General features: G+C 49.5%; 1 protein-coding gene across 2 annotated transcripts; it reads left to right on the forward strand.

The window, feature by feature from the left end:
- The first annotated feature begins 955 nt into the window (after window positions 1–955).
- On the forward strand, window positions 956–26,886 carry Igfbp2 (insulin like growth factor binding protein 2). 2 transcript variants are annotated; one of them, XM_060368599.1, is made up of 4 exons: window positions 956–1,447; window positions 23,139–23,365; window positions 23,955–24,095; window positions 26,410–26,886. In XM_060368599.1, the coding sequence occupies exons 1-4, from the start codon at window positions 1,063–1,065 to the stop codon at window positions 26,572–26,574; spliced, it is 918 nt and encodes a 305-aa protein (XP_060224582.1). In that variant the 5' UTR covers window positions 956–1,062; the 3' UTR covers window positions 26,575–26,886. The 2 variants fall into 2 exon arrangements, with proteins under 2 accessions (XP_060224582.1, XP_060224583.1); XM_060368600.1 differs by lacking the exon at window positions 956–1,447 and adding an exon at window positions 1,892–1,915.
- Window positions 26,887–27,589: the final 703 nt, after the last annotated feature.

Below are 27,589 nucleotides of genomic sequence, written 5' to 3' on the forward strand. Positions count from 1 at the left end.
CTTGCGGGGGAAGGTAGACGCCTCACTGAGCGAACGTCTTTGTTAAAGGTCGCAACCCTGGGAAATGAGTGAATAATTAAGGTTCTGTCCAGGCTGGAGTGCTGGAGGTTTGGGCAGCTAGGCTGGGTGACTCAGTCAGCCAGAACAATGGAGGCAGCCACATTTTGGTCATCTGTATTACCTGAGCCAGCTCTAATCAGCCTGGCGCTAGGGCTTTCGCTCACCTGAGGGGGAGGTGTGTGTGTCTAAACTGACCTTTTCAAGACCCCTTCAGTGGGCGTGTCTTCAGACTTCCTGGGGCGGGGGCGGGGGTGAGAGTGTGTTGGGGCGGGCGAACGAGTGACCTAGGTCTCTTAGGGATGGATTAAGGCAACAGGAATTACACCCGATTTTCATCTGTTGTAGCCCAGAGTTCTGGTTTGGGAAACCGAAGTTGTTGCCGGGCGGTGCTGTTTGGGACGAGCCTGATCTAGAAGGACCGAACTTCCTCGGGACTCACTCAAGGTCATTGTTCCTAGCAACGCGAGGACTGTGGGGAGTCGGCGCGCGCGCCGAAATCTTTAAGGTCAAGACTGCCTTTGTGTTTCCCGAGCAGTTAGTTCAGAGCCGGCCACGTGGGAAGTGCGCAGACTAAGTCCTTCCAAATCGAACTAAAACCAAAAGACAGGAGACAAAAGCACGGGCTCTTTCCCACTCCACGCCGATTCTACCCACGCTTGCAAGTTATTCTTACTCTCCCGGAGCGGGCGAGCTAAGGCCGGAGGGTGCGAAGTCGTGGCCAGGGAGGAGTTGGGGACCCGGTTGAATCCCCTGGTAACGTAGGGTGGGCGAGTGGGCGTGTGCGCAAGCACGTGCCCGCACGCAGGAGTGCCTTAGGGGGAGAAGGGAGTGGTCTCCAAAAGGGGGAGGGGAGAAAGCAGGGGTGGGGCGGGGAGAAGCAGGCTTTTTAGGACCCGGCAGCGGCGAGGGAGGAGAAAGAAGGCTAGGAGGCGTCTCCCGCGCTCGCCAGGGCCGTGCCACCTGCCCGCTAGCTCGCCGCACTAACGCTGCCCACAAGCCAACATGCTGCAGAGACTGGGCGGCTCCGCGCTGCCGCTGCTCCTGCCGTCGCTGCTGCTGCTGCTGCTGCTGGGCGCCGGCGGCTGCGGCCCCGGGGTACGAGCCGAGGTGCTGTTCCGCTGCCCTCCCTGCACGCCTGAGCGACTGGCCGCCTGCGGACCCCCACCCGACGGGCCCTGCGCCGAGCTGGTGCGCGAGCCGGGCTGCGGCTGCTGCTCCGTGTGCGCACGGCTGGAGGGCGAAGCGTGCGGCGTCTACACCCCGCGCTGCGCCCAGACACTACGCTGCTACCCGAACCCGGGCTCCGAGCTGCCCCTGCACACGCTGGTCATCGGCGCGGGTACCTGTGAAAAGAGTCGCGTGGGCGCCACCCCACAGCAGGTTGCAGGTAACGCGAGCTGTGAGCGCTAGTGTGTGTGTTTTGGGGGGCGGGGGAGAGGGCAGGACTCGCGGCTCAGCGGGGTCTCCTGACTGGCGGCTCTCGCGTGGGGAAGGAGAGTCCGACGGGACCCTGGGACTATTGTAGATGAGAAAGAGCCCAGTCCTTGAACAGATCCAGGGAGCGGGAACCGGAAAGACAGACCCCGGAGGGAGGCTGGAGGTGGACCTAGCGGGATTTGATGGGGTAAAGGGGCAGAGGAGAGACATCCTGTTACCGCAGTCTTTCCTGGCGGGGCTTGGTGGGGAGGCGAGCGGTCAAATCTAGGAACTGCGGCGGGCGGGGTTGGGATGGGGGTGGGGAGCGTGTAGGAACTTGAACCTCGTTTGGAACAACTTGAGTCAGTGACCACGGGTCTGACGCTCCCCGGTGGGAATGCTGCTGGCCACCGCGCGCAGGTGACACCGCAGACCTCAGGTGAGAAGGGATCGAGTGGAGGGACCCCTGCTTCCCTCTGGCATTGGGAGGTGAGGAGAGGGGTGAGGTTGCACGTGGAGAATGGAGCGGGCTCCATCTGTGTAACTTAAGCCGGATGGCCAGCTGCATTCCGGCACCCTGGCAGTCGGGCTGTGCGGCTCAGCGCCTGGGGCCTCGGGTCTAAATGCTGGAGCCGCTTGGGAGTCGGAAAGCGACAACTTAACGTGGGTGTGTGTCACACCCTACTGCCTCCTAAATCTAGGGAACCCTTCCTATCCCACAGGATGGGGAAGGTAGGGTTCTTTGTTAAAGAGATTTTCTTTCCAAAAAAGTTAACTTGAAGGACACAAGACGGCTGCGGAGAAGTTCACTTTTTCTTTTTTTTTCTTCATTACCAACTCCTCCAGCCACATCGGTCCGGAGAAATCTGTGACTGTTTTATTTCGTCTTGGGGACGGCGCTGAGTTGTGCCCCCTATTCGCTGATGTTTAAAAGGAGGCTTTAACTTAGCTTCTGAGAGTGGGGTAGCCAGGAGGTGTTTGTTAGGAAGAGAGAGAGAATGAGAGAGAGAACAAACACTCCCGTTGGTTTTCGATTTCTTTGTGCGCTCCATTTTTTACCTTGGTCCGCTATCATCCCCGCCCCAAAAAAGTTAGAGGTCAAAGTTTGAAGTTTCCAGTTCTTGGAGGCATTTTTGACCTTGACTACAGGGCAAGGTGGTGCTTCCTCTGAGGGGACTCCAGGGGTTTCTTTCTTCTCTCTCAGCCTGCCTTGGGATTAATCTTTGCCTCTTGCTTCTCAGTAATAAAAGGAAGTCCTCTCCCCGTGCCTTCTCCTATCACCTTTGGGGTCCCAGAGTCATTTTCCTCAGCAGGTTAACCCAAGGCCTTGCAGAAGCCTTCGGATTTTGACCATTTTTACTAAATTGGGGTGAACTTTCCTCCCTTGATTTTCGTATTCCCCCCCCACACACCGCGTTTCATTGTTTTCATTCTAAGCCTGAAATATCCAGCCTTCCTGCTTCCCAAGACTCTGAAATAGGTTGGAGTCTTCTGCAGGCAACAGATGTGGCAGGTTTCCTGGGTCAGTTTTCCTTACAGGCTGCAGGGATGGGGGGTGGGGTGGGGCAAGGGGGGTTGTCAGGGGAGCCAGGGTACAATGGGGTGAGTTCATGGGAAGAATGTCACTCTGGATTTTCTGCCTGGTTATGGGACTCCCTCCTGCCAGCTCATCCCAGCTGCTGCCTGAGCCTTCTCCCAAGGTCCAGATGACTCTTCCACATTTTTTCTCGTGTTCCCAGTCTAGAAGAGGGGACATTAACGAGGGTAGGGGGTGGGATGGGAGTGGTGGCCAGAAGCTGAGTAGGTGCATTTGAAAGAAGAGTGGTCAACAGGACTTTTGGGGCCGTCAAAGGGGTCATTTGGGAAGGAGCTTGCTTTTGGAAGGGTGTCCGGAAGAAGGCAAAGATAGAAGCTTCTAGGCCTGAGGGAGAGGCTTTTGGGTTGGGGCTAGGACTAAAGACTCAGTATGAAGAATGTTGAAGTCTCAGTTTCGGGGAGGAGATATTACACACGGTTCAGACAGATCTTTAGCAATGAGGGCTGCTTGCTGCCTGTCCACTGTCTTTTGCCCATCTCCTCCCTGCTCTGAGGGCTGAACACCCCTCCCCCCTCGGCCCAACAGCATTCCTCTTTGAGCAGGTTGCTTTTGAGAATTTTAAACATACCCTCTTATTTCCACGCAGCGCACCCCAGCAGTTCCGGCTTTGCTGTTAGCTCTTTTGTCTTTGTTCCCAGGGACTCAGGGACTGTATTGCTGGCTTCCTGGGGATGGCAGGAAGGCAGGGGGTGGGGGTGGGCATGTCAGTGGGTAGAAGTGACTGGTGGTGATCCTGTATCCCAAGGGGTGATGGGCTGGGCCTTTTGATTCACAGAAACAGAAATCACACTGGCAAGGCCTGGAGGAAAAATGAAAACGGAACTCTGAGACCTGTCACAAGTCCATGCTTTATAAGGGTGTGGGACGGAATGAGGCAGTAGAAGTACCTAAAAAAATTTAGGGAGAAGTTGGGGAGGGATAGCTTGGGCCAGGCTAAACCCTTTCAGAATTCAGGCTGGTTCCTCAGAATCTCCCCAGTCTCCTGCCCTCCATTTCCCCCTCTCTGTTTCATACAATGCAGGGGATTATGCTCAGGGGTGGGGCTGCCCAAGTGGCCTTCTGGCCCTTAGCACATATAAAGGTGCTATAGAAATGTTCAGCCGGCCCACTGGTAGGCGATGAGTGGGGAGGCCTGAATCTGCAGTTGCAGGGCGATGGGGTAAGGAGGCAAGCCCTGATTTACAGTGGTTGGTTCACTTTGGCTTCCAGATTAAGGGGGAGAAAGCAACGGGACTTCTGGCTCAGAGCACTGCTTTGCATCTCGTCTTGCATAAATTTGCATACCGAGTTAAAAAAAAAAATGGTAAACGACTCTGGAATGAGCAGGACCCACTGTCTCCGCTGATTCTTAGGGACACCTTCCATCTCTATGCCCTGACTCTGGACAGAACTTGATCCAGCCTGGCTAAGCTGCTGCCCTTCGCTGACGGCTATGGCAGGGTGAGGCGTGTGCTACTGCTCCCGGACATCTAGGGAGTCTGCAGAATTGTGAGCTGAGCGGGGTGTGGCTCTGTGCACCCATTTGTCAGAGTCCAGGCAGTGGAGGCGACCGAGGAGGAATAGACTGTTGCCTTGGCCCCGCCTAGGCCCAGGGGCTAGGATTGGAAGTGGCCTCAGGGTCAAGTCTTTGTTCCACGGTTACTCATCAGGAAGGTTTCCTGAGTGGTTTCTTTTGTGTGGCAATGATGACCCAGTTCCTTAAGAGATGGAAGGAAGCTTGAAGAAGGACAAATCCTGTGGGCTGGCAGAGATGGTTCAGTGGGCAGTAAAGGTATGGACTGTCATAAGCCGAACTTGATCCTGGGAACCTGTGTAAAGGTGGAAGGAGAGAAGCTGCTCTGTGAAGTTGCCCTTTGACCTTCATACATGTGCTGTGGCACGTGGGCTCACCCTCCCACATCCACAATAATTCCTAATAATTTTTTTTTTTTTTTTATAAAGAAAAACTTGCCGGGCAGTGGTGAGGCGCACACCTTTTTTTTTCCAGTACTTGGGAGGCAGAGGTAGGAGGATCTCTTGAGTTTGAGGCCAGGCTGGTCTACAGAGTGAGTTCCAGGACAGCCAAGGCTACACAGAGAAACCCTGTCTCCCACCCAGAACAAAATAAAACACACTTGTGTAGTAACATTAAAGATGCTATAATCTTAGAAAGGCCCTTTTACAAACTAGGGCTAAGGATGCTTTGAGTTAGAACAGGTGGGAGAGCTGGGAGAAGGAACCCAGTGACTGTGAGGAGGGGAGGCCTCTCTGTGAAATACCTCTCAGCTAGCTGGGACTGGTGAGCTTGCTAGTGAGCCGAAGGAAAAGGGAGGCTTGTGTGGTTCTCACTGTCAGTCCACCTTACAGTATTTAGGCAAAGCATTTTCTAAAGATAGGGGCAACTCATTAGTGACAGTAATCCTATAAAAGTACTCTGGGGCTGATGAGATTTAAAAACACTTACCATACAAGCCTGATGACTCGAGGTCAAGCCTCAGAATGTACAGTGGAAGAAGAGAACCAGTTCTTTCAAATCGTATTCTAATCTCTAGAGCCATGCAGTGGTCAGTGTGCACCTATGCTTTCACACTCCCCCCACCCCAGTAATAGTAGTAGTAATAATAATGATGAGGAGGAGGATGATGGGCCAATGAGATGGCTCAGTAGTTAAGAACACTGGCTGCCCTTCCAAGGGGCCTGAGTTCAATTCCCAGCAAGCACATGGTGGCTTACAACCATCTATAATGCGATCTGATGCCCTCTTCTGGTGTGCATGCATGCATCCAGATGGAACACTCATACGTAAAGTACATAGATAAAAAAAATCTTTAGAACTATAATAAATGCCTTGGGTTACCTGAGAGCGCGCGTCCACCCATCCACTCAGCGTCAGACATTTACTCCAAGAAACCTCCCCATCAGATAAGCTGGTGGTTGGTTTCTCATCCTGGCTCGTCTCTGCTTATAAAAAGTCAGACAAGTTGCTCTCAACAGCTGATAGGAAGTTCTGAAAGCTCTAGTGGAAAGGAGAAGGGGGTAAATTACACCTGTGAGGTAGGGCTGGTGCTGCTAAAGGGGCTGAAGGAGGGCAGAAACCTTTAGTTCCTTTGGTTGGGTCTTACGCTATAGTCCTCTATCACTGTGCCCAGGGGCTGCATTTAGGGTTTGCCTTCTCTCTGTTTCCAGCTCTTTTTTTCTTTTGGCTTTATCCTATCCTTGAAGTCTCTGTAGCCCCCACTCCCCTACCTCCAACACACACATGGTTGTCTCTTCCTGTCAGCTGGAATCCTCGACTCCATGCTAAGTAGGTAGACAGTGTTCAGAAAAAGTAGCATGCACAATCAGTCCCAGCCGTCTTCAGCTCCGTCTTCAGGGCCTCGATGGTGGTTGCTGACAGGAATGTTGAACAAAACTCAACGTGGGATGAAAAGGGCTTGTTGACTGTCAGGGAGAGGGGCCGGAGGTGGGGGGCTGGGCTTTAGGGATGGGTCTTCTGTGGACCAAGGACGCGGCACTGTGCTCGCGAGGGGCTAGCACGGCTGCTTTTGCTAAAATGGAGGCAAAGAGGAGGCAGTTACATATGCTTCAGTAGGGAGCCCGAGATCTGGCTGGCAGATGTTCCAGACCCTTCTGCTTCTCTTTGTTATCTCTGGCTGGCGTTTTCCTGAGGTGGCAGGCAGCCATGAGAAGATGGGTCAGCCCCTCGTGTCCTCATCCTATCCTGAAACGACTGCCTCCTTTGGGTCCAGTTTTCCTCCATCCCTCCAAGGGGGGGGGGAGGTTCATCTACTTCCATCTTAGGTACCTGCATGGGCTCAGTGGAGGAACCAAGTATATAAGAGCTAAGATTTTTTTTTTTTTGACTTGCTGCTGCCGAAGGCCTCTGCCTCTGTGCTCAAGTCAGGATGGAACTATTGACAGAAAAATGCTTTTGAGTCTGTGGGCCAGAGGTTTTGTGCTTGGGTAACTGTGGCGTGTAGGTGTCAGGTAGGTCATGGTATACACCGTTGCCAGCTTTGTGAGGAGAGCACACTTCAAAAACATATGGGGCCATCATGTGTTGAGTAATGAGGAAGACAGAGGGTCCCAGGGGTCTCTGGGGAGAAAGTGCAGTGGGTAGACAGCAGCTTATGGGGGATGTAGCCTGGCTTTTGCTTTCAAGCTTGCTGGGTCCCAATGCAGAGGCCACGGTTTACAGCCTGTGTGGTGGCTGGGTTTGATGGCACGTACCTGGAATCTCAACACTTGGGAGACAGAGGCACGGTCAGTCAAGACTGAGAGGACAGACTGGCCTTCATTGTAAGTTCCACCACCCCAAATCAAAACCAAAACCACAAAACAAAACTTGTGGTGATTGGAGGCCGTCCTCAGAGCGCAGGTTCGGTGAAGTAGGGATACTTCTGTTTTCTTCAGGTGTGTATATTAGACTAGTTGTGACCATGGGAAATGTCTACCCACAATAGGTTGTCCTACATCAGCTTACTTGATCTTGACAAATGACATTTTTGCTATTCTGTTAACGGGCCTTTAAAACAAAGGCCAGACTGGAAAAATCAGGTGGGCTGCTATTCGGTATGACCCAATCCCGTATGTCAAATTTATATCCAGATGTAAAAGATTTAGTCTCATTGAGCCTCAGTTTCCTTATGTGTATGTAAATCAGAGATTGGCTGTACTCATGACTCTACTGGGTTATTCTTAAATGTATGTGTCAAAGTAGACACGGATAGACTGTACATAGTTCATGCTTATGATTTTAGGGTTTGAGGTTTGTTTATTATTTATAGTGTTCAGACTGCTTATATGCCTGCAGGCCAGAAGAGGGCACCAGATTTCATTATAGATGGTTGTGAGTCACCATGTTGTTACTGGGAATTGAATTCAGGACCTTTGGAAGAACAGCCAGTGCTCTTAACCTCTGAGATGTCTCTCCAACCTGAAACAAAATGTTTTACTTTTCTAGCTGTTATGTTGAAATTCCCCGACAAAAGCAACTTGGCCCAGGACTCAAGGGTACAGTCCGTCATGGAGGGGAACGCACGGCAGCAGGAAGCATAGAGGGATGAATGCTTGTCTTCTGCTCACTTTCTCCTGTTATACACTCAGGGACCCCAGCCCAGGGAATGGCACCACCCACAGTGGGCAGCTCTTTCCATCTTTCCCCCTTAGGCATGCCTCGAAGCCCATCATCTCTCACTTGACTCTAGAATGACGAATCAGATTAGCAATCACACAAAACAAGACAAAAAAAAAATCAACAAAGAAAATGAGATGCAGAAATACCCAGTGCTTGGTGTGGTGATGATGTCATTTGATATAACCTCTAAGGGAATAAGTCTATCTCTGTCTGACCTGTGTTCATTGGGCTTAGAGAGTCCTTTTGTGGATGGGATAATGAAGTAACGAAACTGCACTTTGATGCAACATAAAACCAGCCGAGAAAAAATGTCTGCATTAGGCTGTCTGAATTTCTGGGACTCATTGTTCCGGCTGTAGTTCACACTTGACAGTGCTGAGTGAAAACCAGGGGACAGAGGTGATGACCCTTGAGATTTGACCCTTGGGTTCTTGTGCTGGCTTTCCTGCTCACTTAGCTAACGACAAAGGGTTGAGTCCTTCACCTGTCTGGTCAACCTGGGACCTAGCTTTCCAGCTGTCGGAGCCTGGAAGCCTGGAGAATAGCTGAGGTTTCATTGGGCCAAGGATGGTGGTCATGGTGGCCATAGGTGTTCCTCACAGGGACACCTTGAGGCTTGAGCGTAGCATGCTTAGCACCTGTGGTGTGTTCTGGGCCGTGAGGTGATAAAACCCAGTGAAGATCCCTGCGATCCCCCTTTGTGTTCCGGGACAATAGGGATTTTCAGTTTCGGTGTCTCGGAGCCTGCAGTGCCAGGAGTTCTGAACGTGATCCTGGCAAAGAATCTGGAGGTTCTCTCCAGACCCGTTATTTCCTTAATACGTGATCTCCAGGGCTGACCTCACTGCTGAGAGGGGCTGTGGCCTGTCAGTTTTCAGGGAGGAGAGACCCTGAGGGGGACGCTGGGCTGGAGAGGGTTTTCTGAGTACTGGGGCTTTCCTCATGTTTGAGGAACCTGGGATGCCAGAAAGCCCTCTGAGTGGTCGGCTGGACGTGTGCAGTGACAGCTATTTTTAGGCATCTACTTGAGGTGGGCCTCCAGAAAGCAGGGGTTGCCAGCACCTATTTAGACCCTAACCCAGGATCCTGGGGAGCCTGGGATGGATTAGACCCTGAGGCCCTTCGTGGTGGGGGATGGGAAGGCGAAGCCCTTCAGTGATGAATTGTGAGTCCAGGGAAAGGCTCTGGAGTCACTCCTCCGTGGAGTGCAACATGAGACCATCCCCCATCCCCTCCTCCTCCTTGGCTACTAGCCCCTCCCCTTCTGATCTGGGCTGGATCAGCTTGGTTGTCAGTTAGGACTCAAGAAGGCTGGCTTCCCTCCACCCGGCCCCGAGAGAGACCTACAATCTGGAATTTCTCCCCCCTTTTTTCTTCTTTTTGTTCTTTCTTTCTCTCTCTCTCTCTCTCTCTCTCTCTCTCTTTTCTTTCTTTTCTCTCTCTCTCTCTTTTTGAGGAGGGCAGGCAGTTGGAAGCCTTGAAGCCCTTCTGGCTGTCTGCCTCACATCCCTTCCTGGCTGTTGGGAAACAGGGCAGAAGTGAAGATTGGGGAGAGGGGGCCAGGGACTGGCACACCTCCAGGTGCTGGGTGGAGGCATTAGCCCACAGACCCTGGTGGAGTTGGCTGGGAGCGAAGCCTGGGGAGGTTTCTAATTAGTGCGCGACTGTAGGTGTGTTAGCCTGCGTTCATTCAAGGAACTAAACAGAGCCAGGATGTCGAGGAGGGTGCTGGCGCTCAGAAGGCCAGAGGGACCTACTTAGTGTATTCATCTTGGTGGGTTGAAAAGGTAGCGGGGTCTAAGACTGTGGGGTGGGGGAGAGTTGGTAGCCAGCCATAAGCCAACGTACCATCTCGACAGGCAGAGATGAATCTGTGACGGTTGGAAACGCCTTGCTGCAGGCACTTCCGACCACAAAGCTGATGGAGAAATCAAGGCTTTGTTGTGGGTCAAGTGCTAAGACTAGCCTGTGGCCCCAGATTCTCCTCTCTGTAGCCTGTTCCACTGGGCTTCCTAATGGCGCAAAAGCAGTGGGGTACATGCTGCTTCTTGACAAAGTTCTCTTTCCCCTGTGTGGAAGTAATTAAGGTACAATTTCTCAAAAATGTTCCTTTATGCAACTTCCTAGGAAGTTTCTTTTGGGGATATTGTCTCTACTTCTGGATGGGGATGCCTAGTCTGCTGGATGGTGAACTTGCTTTCTGAAGTGCCCGAGGCCAAGAAAAGACCCAGAATAGCAGTTCCTCGGTGTCCTGAGATCCTCCCCTGTTACTGGTAATGCTGACGAGTTTTGTACTGACACTGGCGGGAGCTGTGCCAGGCAGGATAAAGGGGTCAAGTGGGCTGGGCTCACTGGGTCGGAAAGGCTTTTGTGGTTGGGTGGGACCACCTGGCATATTAACTGGTAGCCCCCTTCCTTGGGGGTTGAAGTGTCTTGGCTGCCCTTCCTGAAGTGATCTGCTGATCAGAAGGCATTCTGAGGAGCCAAGAGCTGTGCAACCCAGCAACCTGTGTTTGGGTCCTGCCTCTGATAAGGTGACTTTTGTGCAGCTGGCCTTCAAATTCGAGGGCTTTTTATCCAATGTGAGAGGGGTTAAGAAATCACCAACCTCTCGTGACCGTTTGATAATAAACCAAGTTATGTATACAAATTACTCAGCACAGAAACTCAAATAACCAAATGATGTTATTCACTCTCTGTGATCTCTTCCTTTCTTTTCTCCCCGTCTCAGCAGAGATCAGGAGGGTGCCAGTGCCTGTTTGGACGATGTCTGATTAATCATCTTAAGGATTCTGATGAGATGCGGCTAGGGCCTGGGGAGCTGGCTCAGCGCTTGCTATGGGTCTGAGTTTAGAGCTCCAGCACCCCTGTGTTAAAAAATAAGAATAAGGCTGAAAGTAGCCACAAATGTTTATAGCAGAGGGGAGGGAACAGAGACAGGAGGATCACTGGGCCCGCTGGCCAGCCAGCCACGAAACTTCAAGTTCAGAGAAGGAATGTCTCTTTAGGAAATGAGGTAGAGGAGAATGCCTGGTGTAGCACACAGGTATGAACACACACACACACACACACACACACACACACACACACAGAAAGTTCTGTCCAGGATGTAGCTACTTGAATAGTTACCTTTGCTTGACAAAGCTTTCAGTGAATCCAGAGCTTGGAGTCTGTTTGAGGGTTTCCAGTGGGCAGACATGGACCTTGAAATCTTCCCTAATTATGGTTCTTCCATTACCTTGATGACTGACCCATTTATGTCCCAGAAATGAGGGTTTCTTTTAAAGTCTCATTATTATTTTGATGTGCACATGTGCACGTGTGTGTGTGTGTGTGGGGGGGAGTGTTGTAGATGCCATGAATCTTATGTGGAGGCCAGAGAACATCTTTGTAGAGTTGATTACCTCCTATCTTGGGTTCTGGGGTTCAAATTGAGGAAACCATGTTTACCCAGCAATACCTTTACCCATTAATCCATCTCACCTACCCAGACTTGAGAATTCTTGCTTAAGGTTCTACCATTCGTCTCTAGTTTGGATTGTTGCTCCTTAAACCGAGAGAGCACGGTCAAGGATGGTGATGGTTGTGATGTAGGATTAGATCAGCCACAAATCCGTGAACTTCTAGTTGAAGCAGGAGAGAAGCATGGTGACCTATTTAAAGATACTTATTTATATTCAGGACACTGGTGCGCTGGTTTGAGTGTGGCTGGCAAGCCTGGACCTCCTTGCAGGTTTTACAGTTCTTTTTGCTTCCTCTGGGTTCAGTGTGTCACTGTGGAGTGTCCGGGGAACTGAGAGGAGCACAGCAGGAGGGGAAGGTAGGGGAAGAGTGATTGGAAAGGTCAGTAGGGATCACTTTCTTGGAACGGGACTGTGGGGTCACATCATCAGAATCAAGTATAGGAGACAGTGGCTTGGAAATAGGCCCTAGGAGAAACACATGGCCCTCCCATCTCATGCTTCTATTGCTCGCTGCCTTCCTTTTATCCCTAGCTACCACTCTCGCTGCTGTGGGGCCTAGACGGAGGTGGATGGCGTGGCGCAAAAGAAAACTGAGTTAGGAAGGTACTCTAGCGCAGGACATGGTTTGCTCTTAGCCTAACTAGCTTTTCTAATGTCTAAGTGATGATTGAGTACACACTGTGCCCAGGTTTGCAGCCTTGCTGTGTAAAAATACTGTCATACCGCCTGTAACACAAGGAAAACAGTTTAGAAGTCTTACACAAATAACAAAGTCAGAAGAAATACATATGAATTGAATGTGGTTATTAGCAGGGGACTCAGCCTTTGAGAAGAGCTCTGAGAAGATCTTTTCAAATGATGCAGTGCCTTTACAGTGACAGGAAGCACAGTGGAGAGTCAAGTTTGGTTGGAATTGCCTCTTCAGTCTGGAAGAAGAAAGCACGAGATGGTCCAGAAAAGCAAACTTCTTTTCTGTCTGTCTGTGGAGATGTGTCATTAAAAAAAAAAAATTCATTTATTTAGGTTATAATTACATCATTTCTCCCCTTCCTCTCATCCCTTAAAACCCTTTCACATTCCACCCCCATGATTGCTGCTCTTTCAAATGCATTGACTCTTAAAAAAAAATGTTACACATATAAACATATATATATTACAGGCACACACACGTACATTCCTAAATATATACACAACAAGCTGCTCAGACTGTCTAATGTCACTTACATGTATGTTTTCAGTGTTGACCATTTGGTATTGAATAGCCGATTGGTGCGCTCTTTCCTGGGGAAGACTATTCCCTCTCTATGTTCCTTGGTTATCTGTGGTTCTTTGTCTAGGTTTGAAGCCTCATGAGCTTTCCCCACCTGTCATGCTAGCCCAGATGTGAGAAATTCATACACACACACACACACACACACACACACACACACACACTTGTGTGTGTGTATATATTCTGACTTCTGTGTGTGATAGGTATTTTTAGGTAGTTAATCATATGATTCCTTATGACTTTTTCACACATCCTTTCTGTTATTTTAACCCCCTTCAGATCACCTGTGTCCTGCTCTTCCCCTCTCTGTTGGTCACCTCCCCACCTCACACAATGGTCCCTTTTTATGAAGGATAATTTTTAAGTCTGTGGGAGCCAAGACTAAGCTAGTGTCCTTAAGAGGCTTCCGTCCTTCTGAGGAGGAGGATTTGAGTCCCTAGACTCCAGGGTTTTGTTTTAATTCCATGCATTGATCTCACATGTGCGCCTCAGCCGGCGGACAGCTTGTGTGAGTTCATGTGTGGGTTACTCTCCTGATAAAACACCACCCAGAGGGATCACAGCCATCGTGCAGGGAGAGGGCAGGTCAGGGCTGCTGAGTTGCAAGGGGAGAATCACATTTTGATCAGCAATCATGAAGCAGAGAAATGCCGAGTGGTCGAAGTCTTTTTGCTCTCCAGCCTCACCCCGGTAACATTTTCCTCCAAGAAGGACAGACCTAAACGCCCCCCCCCCCTCCCCGACTAGGGACTAAGCTCTCGAAAGCCAGCAACCAGAGAAGTAGAGCTGAATTTCTAGGATGTTTTGTCCAGCCGTGTCTTTTTATCAACTCAAAGTCAAACGGCCCTTGAACCCTTGGTAGCCACGCTACGCGTCCTCCTTACTCCCTCACAGGTTTCCTCCTAAGTTATCCCAGAGGAGATGTGCGATTTTTCTACTTTTTGTTTTTTTCCTACCTGCTATCTGTCACTTGTTTTTATTCTCTTGTGTGAAATCTCAAGTGAGGCGATTGCTTGGATCTCTCCAGGAGGAGAGGCAGAACAGCTGTCTCCTTCCTGCCCCCTGGACATTTCTACCTCTTTGCTCCTGCTTGGACCCCATACCATTGTTACTTTGGGCTGCACCAGGGTATGATTGACTTTCTGTTCCCTGGGCTGAGCCATCTTCATTTCTTCATTTTGTCCTTCTTGAGTCACTGACACCCCCCCCCCCCCGCCAGTGTTTCTGCATCTTTCCCTGACTCGTTCCCCACCTCTTCATGTCACAGAGAAATGTCGAGGAGCCCAGTATGGGCAAGCCGTACTGGCAACATTGCATGAGCCAGCGAGAGCGGTGTTGGTGACTGCCATGCCCCTGTTAGGACCTTGTCTAGTCAGTAATGCTCTGGGACTGTCCAAGTTTATTCATACTGTTTGACAAGACAGGTGATGGGTAGAAGGTGGTTGTCTTAGGATTACTATTGCTGTGATGAAACGCCATGACCAAAAGCAACTTGTGGAGAGAAGGGTTTTGTTTGGCTTTCATGCCCAGACTCACAGTCCATCGAGGGGAGCCAAAACAGGCGCTCAAACCAGGTGGGAACCTGGAGGCAGAAGCTGATGCAGAGGCCATAGAAGGGTGCTTCCTTACTACTTAGCCTGCTTTCTTTAGAACCCAGGACCATCAGCCCAGAGGTGACTCTACCCACCATGTGCTGGGCCCTCCTACATTAAATTAAGAAAATGGCCCTACCGGCTGATCTTAATGGAGGCATTTTCTCAACTGAGGCACCCTCCTCTGAGGTTACTCTAGCTTGTGTCAAGTTGACCTAAAACTAGCCAGCACAGTGGGTGAAGTGGCTTGTGCATATTTATTTTTACAGTGCAGGGGATGGAACTCAGGGCTTTGTATATGCTACGCAAGCATTCTACCACTGAGCTACACAACTCCGGTCCAGAGAAAGAACTATTTAAAAAAAAAAAAGTATTGAAATAGTAAGAAACATAAAAATACCAGTCTTCTACCAGAACTGTGAATGCTTAATATTTTGTTTACTAGCATGAAGTATTAAATAGAACCTTTTTTTTATCTAAAGCAATTTGCACACATATGATGAATTTTTTTTGCATGTGTACAGATGTGTGTGTGTGTGTGTGTGTGTGTGTGTGTTTAATGGGGGATCAATATTGTTCAAGTTCTCTAAAGTAAATTGGAAAGTCTTTAGTGTTGGCTCAGGCCTTTACTCCCAGCCCTCAGAAGTCAGGTGGATCTCTGAGTTTGAGGCCAGCCTAGTCTACACAGTGAGTGCCATGACAGCCAGGGCTACCCAGAAAAACCCTGTCTTGAAAAACAAAATAAAACAAAACAAAACATGAGAGAGAGAGAGAGAGCTATAGTAAATTTAATTTCCCCTGTCAATATTAGGTTTTTTGAATCTATCTGTTGACAAACAGGTTGTCTTTATGGCTCCTGTGTGTTATTCCATTATGCTATCCTATTCATTTTATGCTTTCACCTGCCAGTTGTAACACCAACTAGAGGTTGTTGAAGTTTTATATATATATAAATAATGTATATAAATATATATGTATATAAGGGTACTTTTGTCTGCATGTACATCTACACACCAGAAGAGACAACATCAGACAGCTGTGAGCTACCACGTGGGTACTGGGAGTTGAACTCAGGACCTTTGGAAGAACAGTGAGTGCTCTTAACCACTGAGCCACCTCTCCAGGCCCTGAACGTTTTTAAAAGATGCATATCTCTATACCCTGTGCACAAGCAGAATTTGGGGGTTACACATTTTACTTTGTCCCTGTAGCTTCTGGTCTCAAGTGTGTAGTAAGATGCACACTCCTCACTTGGGCCTTTGGCCACTAAGTCACTTTACCAGGTTCCTGGATGACGTGAGTGAGCTGGAGGAGAAATGTTTAGGACTCATGGGAAGATGTGAAAACTGATAGTGCTGTTTGCCATCTTGATATCAATTTCTCTGGCTCTTCAAGGACAACTTGGCTTGCGGAGTCCCAGAGGACTTGGGCTGAATTTGAGTATGTTTTTGTTTTCTCAAACTGTCTGCCTCAGCCCTGGCCCTCCCCAGGTCTTTGCGATTCCAGGAATGAACCCGGTGTTTATAAAGCAGCCCTTTTGAGTGTGCACAGGCAGGGAGGCTCCAGAGAGGCTGTGCTCTCACTCAGGGTGAGCCAGTGATGACACAGCAGTGTGAGGGCATGTTGTAGAAATCTTCATGGTGGCCGGTCAAGGATGCATGTGTGCAAAGCATCTCTACAAACCCGAGAGCCACAGGGGAGAAAGCTTGAGGTTGACACTTTTCTGAGTATTTACCTGAAGCTGTCTTGCTCCAATAAAAGAGATTTCTTTCTCTCCTTACCAAGCCATTCAGGAAAGCACTGCAGAAGGGTCATGGGAAGATGGAACCCTGGGAATCCAGGTTCCTTGATCCTAACCCAGGCTTGTTGCCTCTGGATCTCCAGGGCTTGGGTCCAGGCTATTCTTAGAGCTTCAGATGATCCCTCTTGAATAGTTTCATTTGGAAACAGTGACCTAGTCGAACTCCCAGACTTACAGATGAACAACACACTGATGCCCAATCGTACTCAATACCCAGCCTGCCATCACTCTTACTACCAGGGATAGCAAATTCAGGGTCAGAACCTTGTTTCTCTGACCCAATGACACTGGAACTGAGTCAGGCTTTGGAGCTCAGGGGCCTGTGTTATAAGAATTGAGGGATGGAGGAGATTCCTCAGCCACATGCTGAGTACTCCTTAACCAATGCTCTGTTCTTTTTGTCTTTTGGTGCATTGCTGTCCTGTACAAGGATAGCATGTGTCTCCTCAAGCTTTCCACCTGACTGTGTTTCTGAGTTCTTGAACACTCAGCTGGACAATCAGCAATAGCCACAGGATGTCCCCTAAGGCTTGTGGATCTAGTGACACTGGCAGAGCTGTTTCCTTCGACAAGTGTCATTCTGCGAGGAGGAGGGCTGTCTGTTGCGGAGGAGATGGTCTACTTACTGGATGTGGGGAAACTCTTCTAGGCTGTGGCCGTGGTGGTGGTAGTGTCTGAGAAATGGCTTCCTTTCTGGGAGGAAAGAGTGACAAAGGATGAGTTAGGACAGAAGCCAGTGTCAGCAAAAGATAGATGGGCCTACCAACACAGAGAGGGTCACTCACTAACTAAACTGGACCGTGTTCTGGAGGCTGACTTATACCATGACGAACACCCCTCTACTCTGTTAAGGACTTAGGCTCTCCATACACCATTTGGGATTCAGGCACCCTAGTACACTGTTCATAATCCAGGCAGCCCAATGTACTTTTCTGGATTCCAGGGCCAGAGGCCACTGCTGCCTGGGGTCCTGGACCTATAGAAAAAAAAATGGTGGGGGAAAATACAGTGTCACTCCAAAAGACAAAGGCCTTCAGGTGAAATATTAACTAAACAAATAACTAGGACCCCCTTTCTCTCTTCCAGCTCCCTTGTTGCCTGTCCAGGTGCTAGGGAACAGTTGCCAAGTGTAGGGGTTGTGATCAGCTACCTATAGGATTTAAACAACCAATCTTGTTCTATGGGTACAAGGCTCAGAGCTCTATGCCTAGAACCCCAAAAGAAAAACAAAACAAAATCATTTACTTTAAACTTCCATGCAAGGGTCTTTAAAAATGTGTTTATGTGTATACTCTGCCTCCCTCACTTCCTGCAGCATGTACATAATCAAATTTAAGAAGACGGGTCTGGGCTCGGTCCCCAGCAATGCGAAAGGTGAGAAAGGAAAGATGAAACATAGACCCCACCAATCAAACTGAGGGGACCAGAGGGATACCCAGCAGTTAAGAGTACTTGTTGCTCTTGCAGAGGACCCAGATTGGATTCTAAGCACCCACACTGTAGCTCAGAACAGTCTGTAACTTCAGTTCCAAGGGATCTGAAATCCTCTTTTGGCCTCTGCAGATATTGTATGCACGTGGTGTACTGACATACATGCAGGCAAAAAGAAATATCCATATACATAAAATAAATAATAAAATCTTAACTCAAAATGGAGAAATCACAGCAGGGAACACTGAGGAACTGTCCTTTTTTTTCTTGTCCTGTTTTTCCATGTATTTGATTATTCTGTTATTAGATATTAGCTACTCTTTCCCCCAAAATGGCGTATAACCTCATACTTACACTTTCAAGAAACAGATTATCCATCCATCTTGTATAAAGCTTGCCACCCCCTGTAATGAAAGTTTGAATGAGGATGGTAATAAAACAATATCATGTTTAAATTGTAGCCATAATTTCCACTGTCCAGGCTTAAGAGACCAGAAAAAAAAAATTAAAGGGTTTGACCAAAACAATGGAAGAATAACACCTCGTGAGTCTGAAGCTCAGTTAGCTCTTGGGATGCTTTGCCCATTTGAGTTTGATAATGGATTGCCTGTCGCCATGGATATTAGCAGAGAAGTTATCTGAGGAGGAAGAAGAGGAAGAGGGCCAGCGTATGTCCAGGTTAAGTGTAATTTTGGAGAGTTTGACAACGATGCAGCCATGTGAGTTCTGTGCCTGGCTAGGGCAGAATTAGCACTTGTCCTTATGGTCCCATGCTCGGAAGCAGTTCTTGAATTGGGTCTGGAAGGCCAGCAGCTCCTGTTGAAGGCTGTGAGTCTTCACCTCAGTGATGCCTGGGCACCAGAGTTGGAGATCATCATGAGAGAAGGCTGGGAAATAGTTAGGGTTTGTTTAGAATAAGTACCAGAAAGGGAAGGGAAAGAGCTGCTGGTCTGCTGGGCAGATAGTGGTGCCTTGAATGTGAGGGCTCCTTTTCTTGCTATACCTAGGTAAGGACCAGTGCCAAGTACTCAGAACAAGGGCTGTGGAGGGGATTGCTTTTAGGTTCTTGGGGTTTGTTTTTCTCATAGTACTTTAGAGTTTCCCACAGATCATGAACCACCCACACACTTCCGTTGCAGTGGGACGAGAACATGGCACTGGAAGAAGAGCAGGGCTCTGTGAAATATAGGGATTTTGATTCACCGAGTAAGGCCCTTGATGCTACATTCAAACAGGGTTACCTGAGAGAAAGGGCGATACGTCGAGATTAAGTCTTAAAACCAAGGCGCCAGTGCATGAAGTGGACATGTAGACCTTTTCTGACGTCAGCCTCCAGCTGGGCTCCCTGGCCAGGTTGGTAAGGCTGGGTTAGAGGACAGCATGGGGCCCTGGCCAGTTGTGAAGCTCCTGATGATGACGAGTATGTTTGTTCCTGCAGACCCAGATGGACAAGGGCCTCAGGTTTGCCAGTTCTAGAATAGGGCAAGCTGCCTGTTCTCTTTAGTCTCAGCTGCCTTGTCCATTTCCACATGTCTAAGTGGGATGATGTACTCATACAGCAAGGGAAGGGCCTCCCCACGTTCTTCAGACCCTCCATCCATTGCTCCGATTTTGTTTATTTCATTGCCTACCTCCCTTCTTTTTGGAAAAGCTTTCTTTTTTTGGTATATTACTATAATTGTGAAATTTCATGCTTCCGTGTTGATCTGCTTCCTAAGTTTCTCCATTGGGGAGAACAGCTAATCTTATTAACTGGCAGGGAGAAGTCTCAAGGTCCATTCAGGGGCCTTGTAATTTCCTACTGGTTACCTCTAGATCTGAAGCCTTTTCCACCTAGATCTTGGGGGTGATTAAGGAATGTTTCCTGTAGTCACTTCTGTAACATGGCTTGCTTAGCTGCACGTCTTAGTGGTTGCCTAATAGGTACTATTCTGGATCTAACTTTCTTAGGCAGAAAAGAATGCAGCTTGGTATTTTTGTTCTGAGGGGAAATTCCATCTCTCCCTGGAATTCTCTATGTGGAATGTTTTCTTGTGGATCGCCTCTGTAGCTATAAGAAAATGTATGTGGGGTAGGGGTGGGGATGATGCTTGTTCAGGTCGGATGGAGCCACTCTGGAGAAGTAGAAGCATCTGTGAGCTCATTCAGATAGATGCTCCCATCGTGCTTCATTCCGTACACATCATGATCAGCTCTCGGGAATCCTAGCAGGATCCAGAAGCTGGATGCCATTTGCTCTCCTTTACAGATGAGCAACATAGGCACAGAGAGCCTCAGAACTTCAAAGCTGAGTAGAAAAGATGGACTGTAGAGTTAGCCAATCAGCGTTTGGTCCTGAAGCCTTGAACACCTTTGACCGAGGATTACTAGCACGGCACAAGGCTGTTCTCAGTCTACCATCCTTTTGATTTCATTCCTGGGCTCCTGCTTCGCGCTGTATTTACTTGGGTCCTGCAATCGATTACAGAGAAAGAAACGGATGTCGTGCTACCTTTAAAAGGAGCCTGAGGCAGCAAGCCATGCCTGTGGATTTCCACATCTTACTGACACCTTTGCAGGTAGTGGTGGGATCAATAAAGGAAGAGTATGAAACCTACCCTTGAATCCAGGTGGCCTCTGTGAAGATGGACAAACTGACCTTCACCTTGATGAGGCTGGGGACCTCAAGGGCGGGAAGACAGCTAATCTTCCAGGAAAGAATTGCCCACCTAGCCTCCAGTCTTCCATCAATAATCACATTAGGACATTGCATGAATCTTAGGCCTTTCTACCTTTGTGGGCCCTCCCATTAAAAACAAACAAACAAAAAGCATTGTAAAACTACAACATCTGGTTCCATAAATGCAAACCTATCTTATTATATGTTTAAGACTTTTTGACTTAAAAAGCTAAATTTGTTCTGACCTTAATATGAACAAAAACATTTCCCTGTGTCTAATGGACATTTTGGCCCTGGCTGTAGATTCCAGGCCTGAAAACGTATCATCGGAGAGTGCCCATCTCTTTGCAGATATGTCTCTAAAGTTGGCAGAGGGTGTTCTGGGCATTCAATGTTGAGCTGACCTTGGGGACCCATCCATGGGATTCTTCTATTGGCTCCTGTCTGTGGTTCAAGTTCCCAGGAGGGTTTGAGAAGATCTACAAGCTGAGTGCTCTGGAAGGCCCAGAAGAGTCTGTGCTCTGTCCCGGGGAGCTGTGGACCTGTGTGGCCATGGGTAGAAGCCGGGTGAAGAGGAGTTAGCTATTGCAGGAGCACTAGCTGTATCCTGTATGGAGCTGAGTCATTTCTGCAGTGGGCTGGGAAGCTCCTGGCCCTTGGGATAAGGGTCAGTGTGGTGCCACGAGGTTGTCCACTCAGCATTTGAGGTCTCAATGTCTGTTTCCTAAGGTTTGGCTCATTTCAGAATGCCCTAAGCTTTCTTCAGGTCTTCTGCCCTCTACCTCTGTATCCATCTAAGAATGCAAGGGTCGTGTTTGTGTTTAAGGTGGTTCCCAGCTGCAGGACCCAGTCCAGAGGATAACTCTACAAGGACCTGATAGGACAGAGGAAATCTGTGCAGCGAATAGGATGACTCAGTTTCCATGCTCTGTGGAACCAGGCAGGCAGCTGAATAGGGGAATTTGACCTGTGTCTGGGGTGGGGGTGCTGTTGAGTTTCCCCGGTTCCCACCTCCCAGAGTAGAGAATGGAGAGCAGGATGTGTGAGGAGTCTGGGGCCTGGTTCCTGGGTCTGACTGAACCCAGGTTGGCCAAGACTCCTCTGCAGGCTTGATGGAATTGTGAAACTTTCAGCTCTTCCTATGGCTGATGCCAGGGCTGCTGGAATGAACCATGGGGTGTTAGCCTTTCTAGAAAGAATGATTTTGGGTTTTTTTTAGGTTTCGGGCATTTTGTATAAATGGCTCAACGTTAACAACTTCAGGCAGATCTTTGCCTTTAGCACGGTGTACTTGACCATTTCCCTTTTGTGAAACCTCCAAGGTCACCCTCCTCTTCACTACAGCTCTTACTATGGGGCACAAAACACAGATGCCCAGGGGCTGCTGGTGGATGTGGAATCATTTGCTGTGTCTGATATACCTCAGCGATAGCAGGTACCGCTGTTAACATTGGTACACAGTACTGTACCTGGCATGGAAGAGCGGAGTTCTCCCTTAGCTGAACACGGTCTAGTTCCTAATGTAGGAACTCCCTTCCTCTTTACTGTATGAATTCTGAAGGGTTTCCTGAGGGCTGTGTGTCTTGCATCAATGTTCCTATAGTACTATTTTGAGAGTTATCCCATTTTGGGGTAGGGACTGTGAAGTTTTGTTGAAAAACATCCCCTATGCATTCACCTAGAATCTTTCTTTCTCAAAATAGGGTTTCCCTTTGTAGCTTTGGCTGTCCTGGAGCTCACTATAGACCAGGCTGGCCTTGAACTTACAGAGATCTGTCTGTCTCTGCCTCCCGAGTGCTGGGATCAAAGGCGTGCTCCACCACTGTCCTGCTTCTCCTAGATTTTGATTAGGACATATGGGCTTGTGGACAGTGTGGGCAGGGGCTGAGCTGATGGTCCCAGGCATCTTGTGGTAGTAGTTTTTAAAACCTCAGCTAGTCAGACTACAAATGAAGGAGAGCTTAAACTTGGGGTTAGTTAGAGGGGTTAGTTAGTCTGGTACTTTCTGATGGATTCTACTCCTTGTTGAAGGCCTTGTGCCTGTCTTCATCCTTCTGTGCTCCTACATCCCAGCTTTGGAGGGTGAGGACAGAACTGAGAATGGGTTTCGCATTTCTCTGCAGTCGCACAGTGCTTGAGTTCAGCTCCTGATCCATCACTGAGCAGGCATGTGTTCTGGCTCAAGAGGCAGGCCTCTGTGAGCTTCAGCCTCTCTGTGTGTGAAAGAGAAGGGGGTGCCAGCGGGACCCCCACCTATTTATCACTGCTCCGGCGCCCCACAGAAGCAACTTCAGGGGAGGAAGGCATTATCTTGGGAGATGGTTTCAGAGGGCTTCGTCTGCCGTCGAGAGGGAGGCAGTGGGAGAGGCTTGTCCCACCACCCTCAGCAGAAAACAGGGTGGAAGTGGGGTGGGTTGTAACCCTCAGAGCTCCACCCGCAGCAACTCCCATCTACCAGCCAGGCAACATGGCCTCCCTAGACAGCGCCGCCACCTGGGGAGCAAGAGTTCCAATGCGCGCGAGTCAGTGGGGGAACATTTTGTGTCCAACCCATGATACCTCCTAAAGAATTGAGACTGAAATGGAAATCCGTCTAAGTTGTAGAGCATGGCCCTTGGCACATGGTTGTCTTCTCCTTTATCATTAACAAGCCACCCACCTCGAGGCTAGGATTCAGGAGGCCCCATCTCTCTGGGGAGCTGAGTCCGGAGTGTCTCCTCTTCTCCCTGCAGACAATGGTGAAGACCACTCTGAGGGAAGCCTGGTGGAGAACCATGTGGACGGGACCATGAACATGTTGGGAGGAGGAAGCAGCGCTGGCCGGAAGCCTCTCAAGTCAGGCATGAAGGAGCTGGCCATGTTCCGGGAGAAGGTCAATGAACAGCACCGGCAGATGGGCAAAGGTGGCAAACACCTTACCCTGGAGGAGCCCAAGAAGCTGCGGCCACCCCCCTCCAGGGTCAGTGGAGGGGTGGGGGGTGATGGAGGAAGGAAGGTGTGGAAAGGGAGCCTCATAGTTGGGCAGGACGTCACAGCATGTCCTACATGCTACCAGTGAACAAACAAACAAACAAAAATGAACGATATCATTGGTATAGTTGATGACTTTTGAGCCACAGGGCACTCAGCCTATCTGGGCAGTTGACTCTGGTTGGGTTCTGTTAGGGAGAGGAGTTTCGGCCATTGCCTTAGGGTAACTTCAGAGATAGCTTTTGAATTGGCTTGGGATATAGACTCTGGGACAGCGTCTCAGTTGGATTGGGCCCAGGGCTTGAGCTATAAGTTCTAGCCTTTCAAGTGGAGCCGGATTTGACTCATGATGGCTGTTGTCAAGAGTTGTAAGAGAGCAGTGAAAATTCACAGCCTTGTGGCTTTCTAGACAGGGTGGGCCAGGCACAGTAGGGTTGCTTGTCGTTGATGCTGCCCTACTAGCTGTTTGGTGTCAAGGGAGTCCTTTCTCCACAGATACGGCAGTTTATGAGGCCTTGCCTAGTACCAATGTTTTGTGGGCTCATTTTTCTAGCCCTATGTGTTCTTTTTGCCTCCAGACCCCTTGCCAGCAGGAATTGGACCAGGTCCTGGAGCGTATCTCTACCATGCGCCTTCCGGACGATCGGGGTCCTCTGGAGCACCTCTACTCCTTGCATATCCCCAACTGTGACAAGCATGGCCTATATAACCTTAAGCAGGTGAGTGTGAGTATGAGTGCTAGCCTGGGCTAGGGAGGCCCTTCCTCAGCCCTACTTTCTCAGCCCCGAGCCCTGGTGTGTTTAGTCTGTGTTACACCAGCCTGTAATCCTTGGAAGCTAAGGGCTGAGCCTTGATGCATGCAGGCTTCTGTCACCAGAAGGATGGAGGCACTTCAGCTCCAGGAGGCTTTCCTCCTTGGCCTCAGGCAGGTCGGGGCTGACTCCACTCCCTGAGCTGGCTTCTCTTTTGGGGTCTGTCAGGAGGGAGTGCCCTGGATAAGTGAGAGAAGAAGGGATAAAGGCCTTGAACTTAAGCTTTTTCAGAGGTTTGGATGTAGCTACTGTAGAAGAGGGTTTAAACCTAAACCAGTACTCTGTTTTACCTGAGAGGACCCCTGGGCCCTCCTCCAGAGGTCACTTAATAGGTTGGGTAGGAATCTACAGTGTATTTTCCTTCCTTCCTTCCTTCCTTCCTTCCTTCCTTCCTTCCTTCCTTCCTTCCTTCCTTCTTTCCTTCTTCCCTCCCTCCCTCCCTCCTTCCCTCCCTCCCTCCCTCCCTTCCTCCTTCTCTCCCTTTCCCCCCCCCTCTCTCCCCCCTCTCTTCTTTACTTTCCTTTTCTTTTTTTTTTTTTTGAGACAGGGTTTCTCTGTATAACCGCCCTGGCTGTCCTGGAACTCGCTCTGTAGACCAAGCTTGGCCTGGAACTTACAGAGATCCATCCGCCTCTGCTGGGATTGAAGGCATGCACTATCACTGCCCAGCATACAGCTTGCATTTCTAAGAAGCTCCCATTTATTGCTACAGGTCCATGAACTGTATTCTTGGAATCACCAGTTTAGTCGTCGGCCAAGTAGTCTCTCCAGTGTCTAGGTATCTCAAGAGATGGAAGATTGGTGATTAAATGCTGAAAATACAGTTCTAAGCAGAGTAGTCAGTAGCAAGAGTTAGGCAAAACTCTCAGGAGCCTTTGCCCTCCCTCTTTCTCATATGAATATGTCCTTTTTGGTGTCCCACCCCTCGCTTCCTCCTTCACCTCACAATCTCTTCTAGAGCAAGAAGAACATGGACTAGTGGTCTGGGCTGTCATGTTAGCGAGCAGGAACTCCCTCACCTTAGACCTGGGTACACATAGGATGATCTGGGGAGCTTTAACAAATTTAGATGGCAGGCTTTAGGGGCGTTTTACAGAACTCTCCTGGTAATCCCAGTGGTCAGTCAGGTTTGACTTAAAGAATAGATGTGCGGAGCCAGGGGCTGGAGTACAAGACCCCACTACTCTTTCTTGGGTCTTGCCTCCTCAACAGCTTCATCACACAGGGACCTAGCCCCCCTGATATGTTTCCAGTGTTAAGAGCTATTTGTATGTCTTTCCCTCCTAGTGTAAGCTAATTGCTTCAGTTGGGACTTGGAAGAAATAATGATCACCTCTAATGAATAACAGATGTACTGTGCCTCATGAGCCACTAAACCCATTTCTGATAGTCATTACTGAAGCTTATATGATAAGATCAGGGACTACGGATGGGAACACCCCATGTTCAGATTTCAGCTCGTCTCCTTAGATCCAAGCTGTATTACTTGGCTACTTGGCCAATGGCTAAATTGGTCATTCCCAGAATGCAGTGTGCAGACCATTAGCAACACATGGGAGCTTCGTAGAAATGGAAGCTGTAAGCCGGGCTTCAGTGGCGCATGCCTTTAATCCCAACAGGCAGAGGCAGATGGATGTCTTGTGGATCTGAGGCCAGCCTGGTCTACAGAGTGAGTTCTAGGACAGCCAGGGCAGGTTACACATTTGTAACACATCACTTAACCAGGCTTTGCTTCAGGTTCACAGCTGTAAAGTAGGGACATTGACGGCACACACAGTAGCTGTGGGGATTATGTGACGATGTAGGTGCCGCTGGACGGTAGCTGCGGCTCCATGTCAGCGGATGGTCGGGATGTTTTGCTCACCCAGTTTGCACACACTCCACTGTGACGCGAGGGTTTTCTTCTCACACCATGGCTAAGCTATTCTGGGTCTGCCCACTGGGGCTGGGTCATCTCCTGGTCTTGTCTCCAACAGCCCAGTGTGAGTGACAGCCCCGGGCCTATGGTCGCAGCATCCTTCTGCCATGCAGAATCTTAGGGCTGCCTGTTCAGGAATCTGCATTTTGACAAGCTCCCCAGTGCTCACTTGAGGTTGGGAAAGGCTCCTGTGCAGTAGCCCAGAACCTGGGAACTGCATTCAGCCCTGGGCTGGAGTGAAGGGAAGGCTGAGGTAGCTTTGGGGGCACTTGTCATATTTTTTTTCCTCTTCTTACCCCTCAGTGCAAGATGTCTCTGAATGGACAACGCGGGGAATGCTGGTGTGTGAACCCCAATACCGGGAAGCTGATCCAGGGAGCCCCCACCATCCGGGGGGACCCCCAGTGCCATCTCTTCTACAACGAGCAGCAGGAGACTGGTGGGGCTCCTGCCCAGAGGGTGCAGTAAATCGCAGCCAATCGGTGCCTGCCTCCCTCACCCAAACACCAGCAGAAATGGAGCATGCCTGGGTGATGGGTCTGGAGGGTTTCCCAGTCTTGACACATGTATTTATATTTGGAAAGAGACCAACACTGAGCTCAGAAGCCCCCTCCCCCCCTCCAGCTGCAGATAACCTGTACCTCCCTTCTTCCTGCTTCTATTAGGGAGGAAAAGGGTGGCACAGGGGGCGCTGGGTACAGGCTTGGGAATGGGGAAAGAAATTTTTATTTTTGAACCCCTGTGTCTCTTTTACTTAAGATTAAAGGAAGGAAAAATAAAGTGTATGTCTTTCTTGAGTCTTTGGGGCATCCCTGCGAAAGAACCTTGGAGGCCTACCGAGCCTCATGTCCAAATTGGTCCTAACACCTGGAAGCACAGGAAAGTCATTGTCTTGTCACCACACATGGGGACAAGAAAACTGCTTCTGTGCCCAGATCCAGTCCTTCGGTGGAACCCAGGATCCTGCTGTGACCCCCAGGAAGGTCTAACCCCCTGGACCTCCAGCTGACTCTTTCACAGGAGGATGGATGGCGGAGGAGGACTGTCTTCTTTCCAGTATCCAGCAGACACTGAGTGCGTGGTCTGCAATCCCGGCATTCGAGAGGCTGCGGCAGGAAGACTGAGTGTCTAGCCTAGCCTGGGCTACCCACTACATAAACGCCCCCACAAGACAACACCAGGAAAAGAAGTTCAGCTGATACTGCAGGGGGAGATGGGGAAAGGGAAACACTGGGACTCTTTTATTCCTGAGAAAAGGAGTTTCCAGCCATCTTAGGGGTTTTATTTGCAGTGAAGGGACGCCATGACCACAGCAACTCTTATAAGTAAACATTTAATTGGGGCTGGCTTACAGTTAGTTCAGAAGTTTTCGGTCATGGCAGGAAGCATGGTGGCATATAGGCAGGCATAGTGCTGGAGAAGTTAGCCGAGTTCTCCATCGGGCAGCAGGATGAGGCCTGGCTTGAGTATCTGAGACCTCAAA

Source organism: Meriones unguiculatus, chromosome 15, assembly GCF_030254825.1.
Source record: "Meriones unguiculatus strain TT.TT164.6M chromosome 15, Bangor_MerUng_6.1, whole genome shotgun sequence".
In the NCBI taxonomy this organism is placed as follows: Eukaryota; Metazoa; Chordata; class Mammalia; order Rodentia; family Muridae; genus Meriones; species Meriones unguiculatus.

Coding starts and splice junctions, on each gene's coding strand:
- Igfbp2 (XM_060368599.1), top strand. CDS start 1,063: ATGCTGCAGAGACTGGGCGGCTCCGCGCTGCCGCTGCTCCTGCCGTCG. Junction 1,448..23,138: donor CACCCCACAGCAGGTTGCAG/GTAACGCGAGCT, acceptor TTCTCCCTGCAG/ACAATGGTGAAGACCACTCT. Junction 23,366..23,954: donor TGCGGCCACCCCCCTCCAGG/GTCAGTGGAGGG, acceptor TTTTGCCTCCAG/ACCCCTTGCCAGCAGGAATT.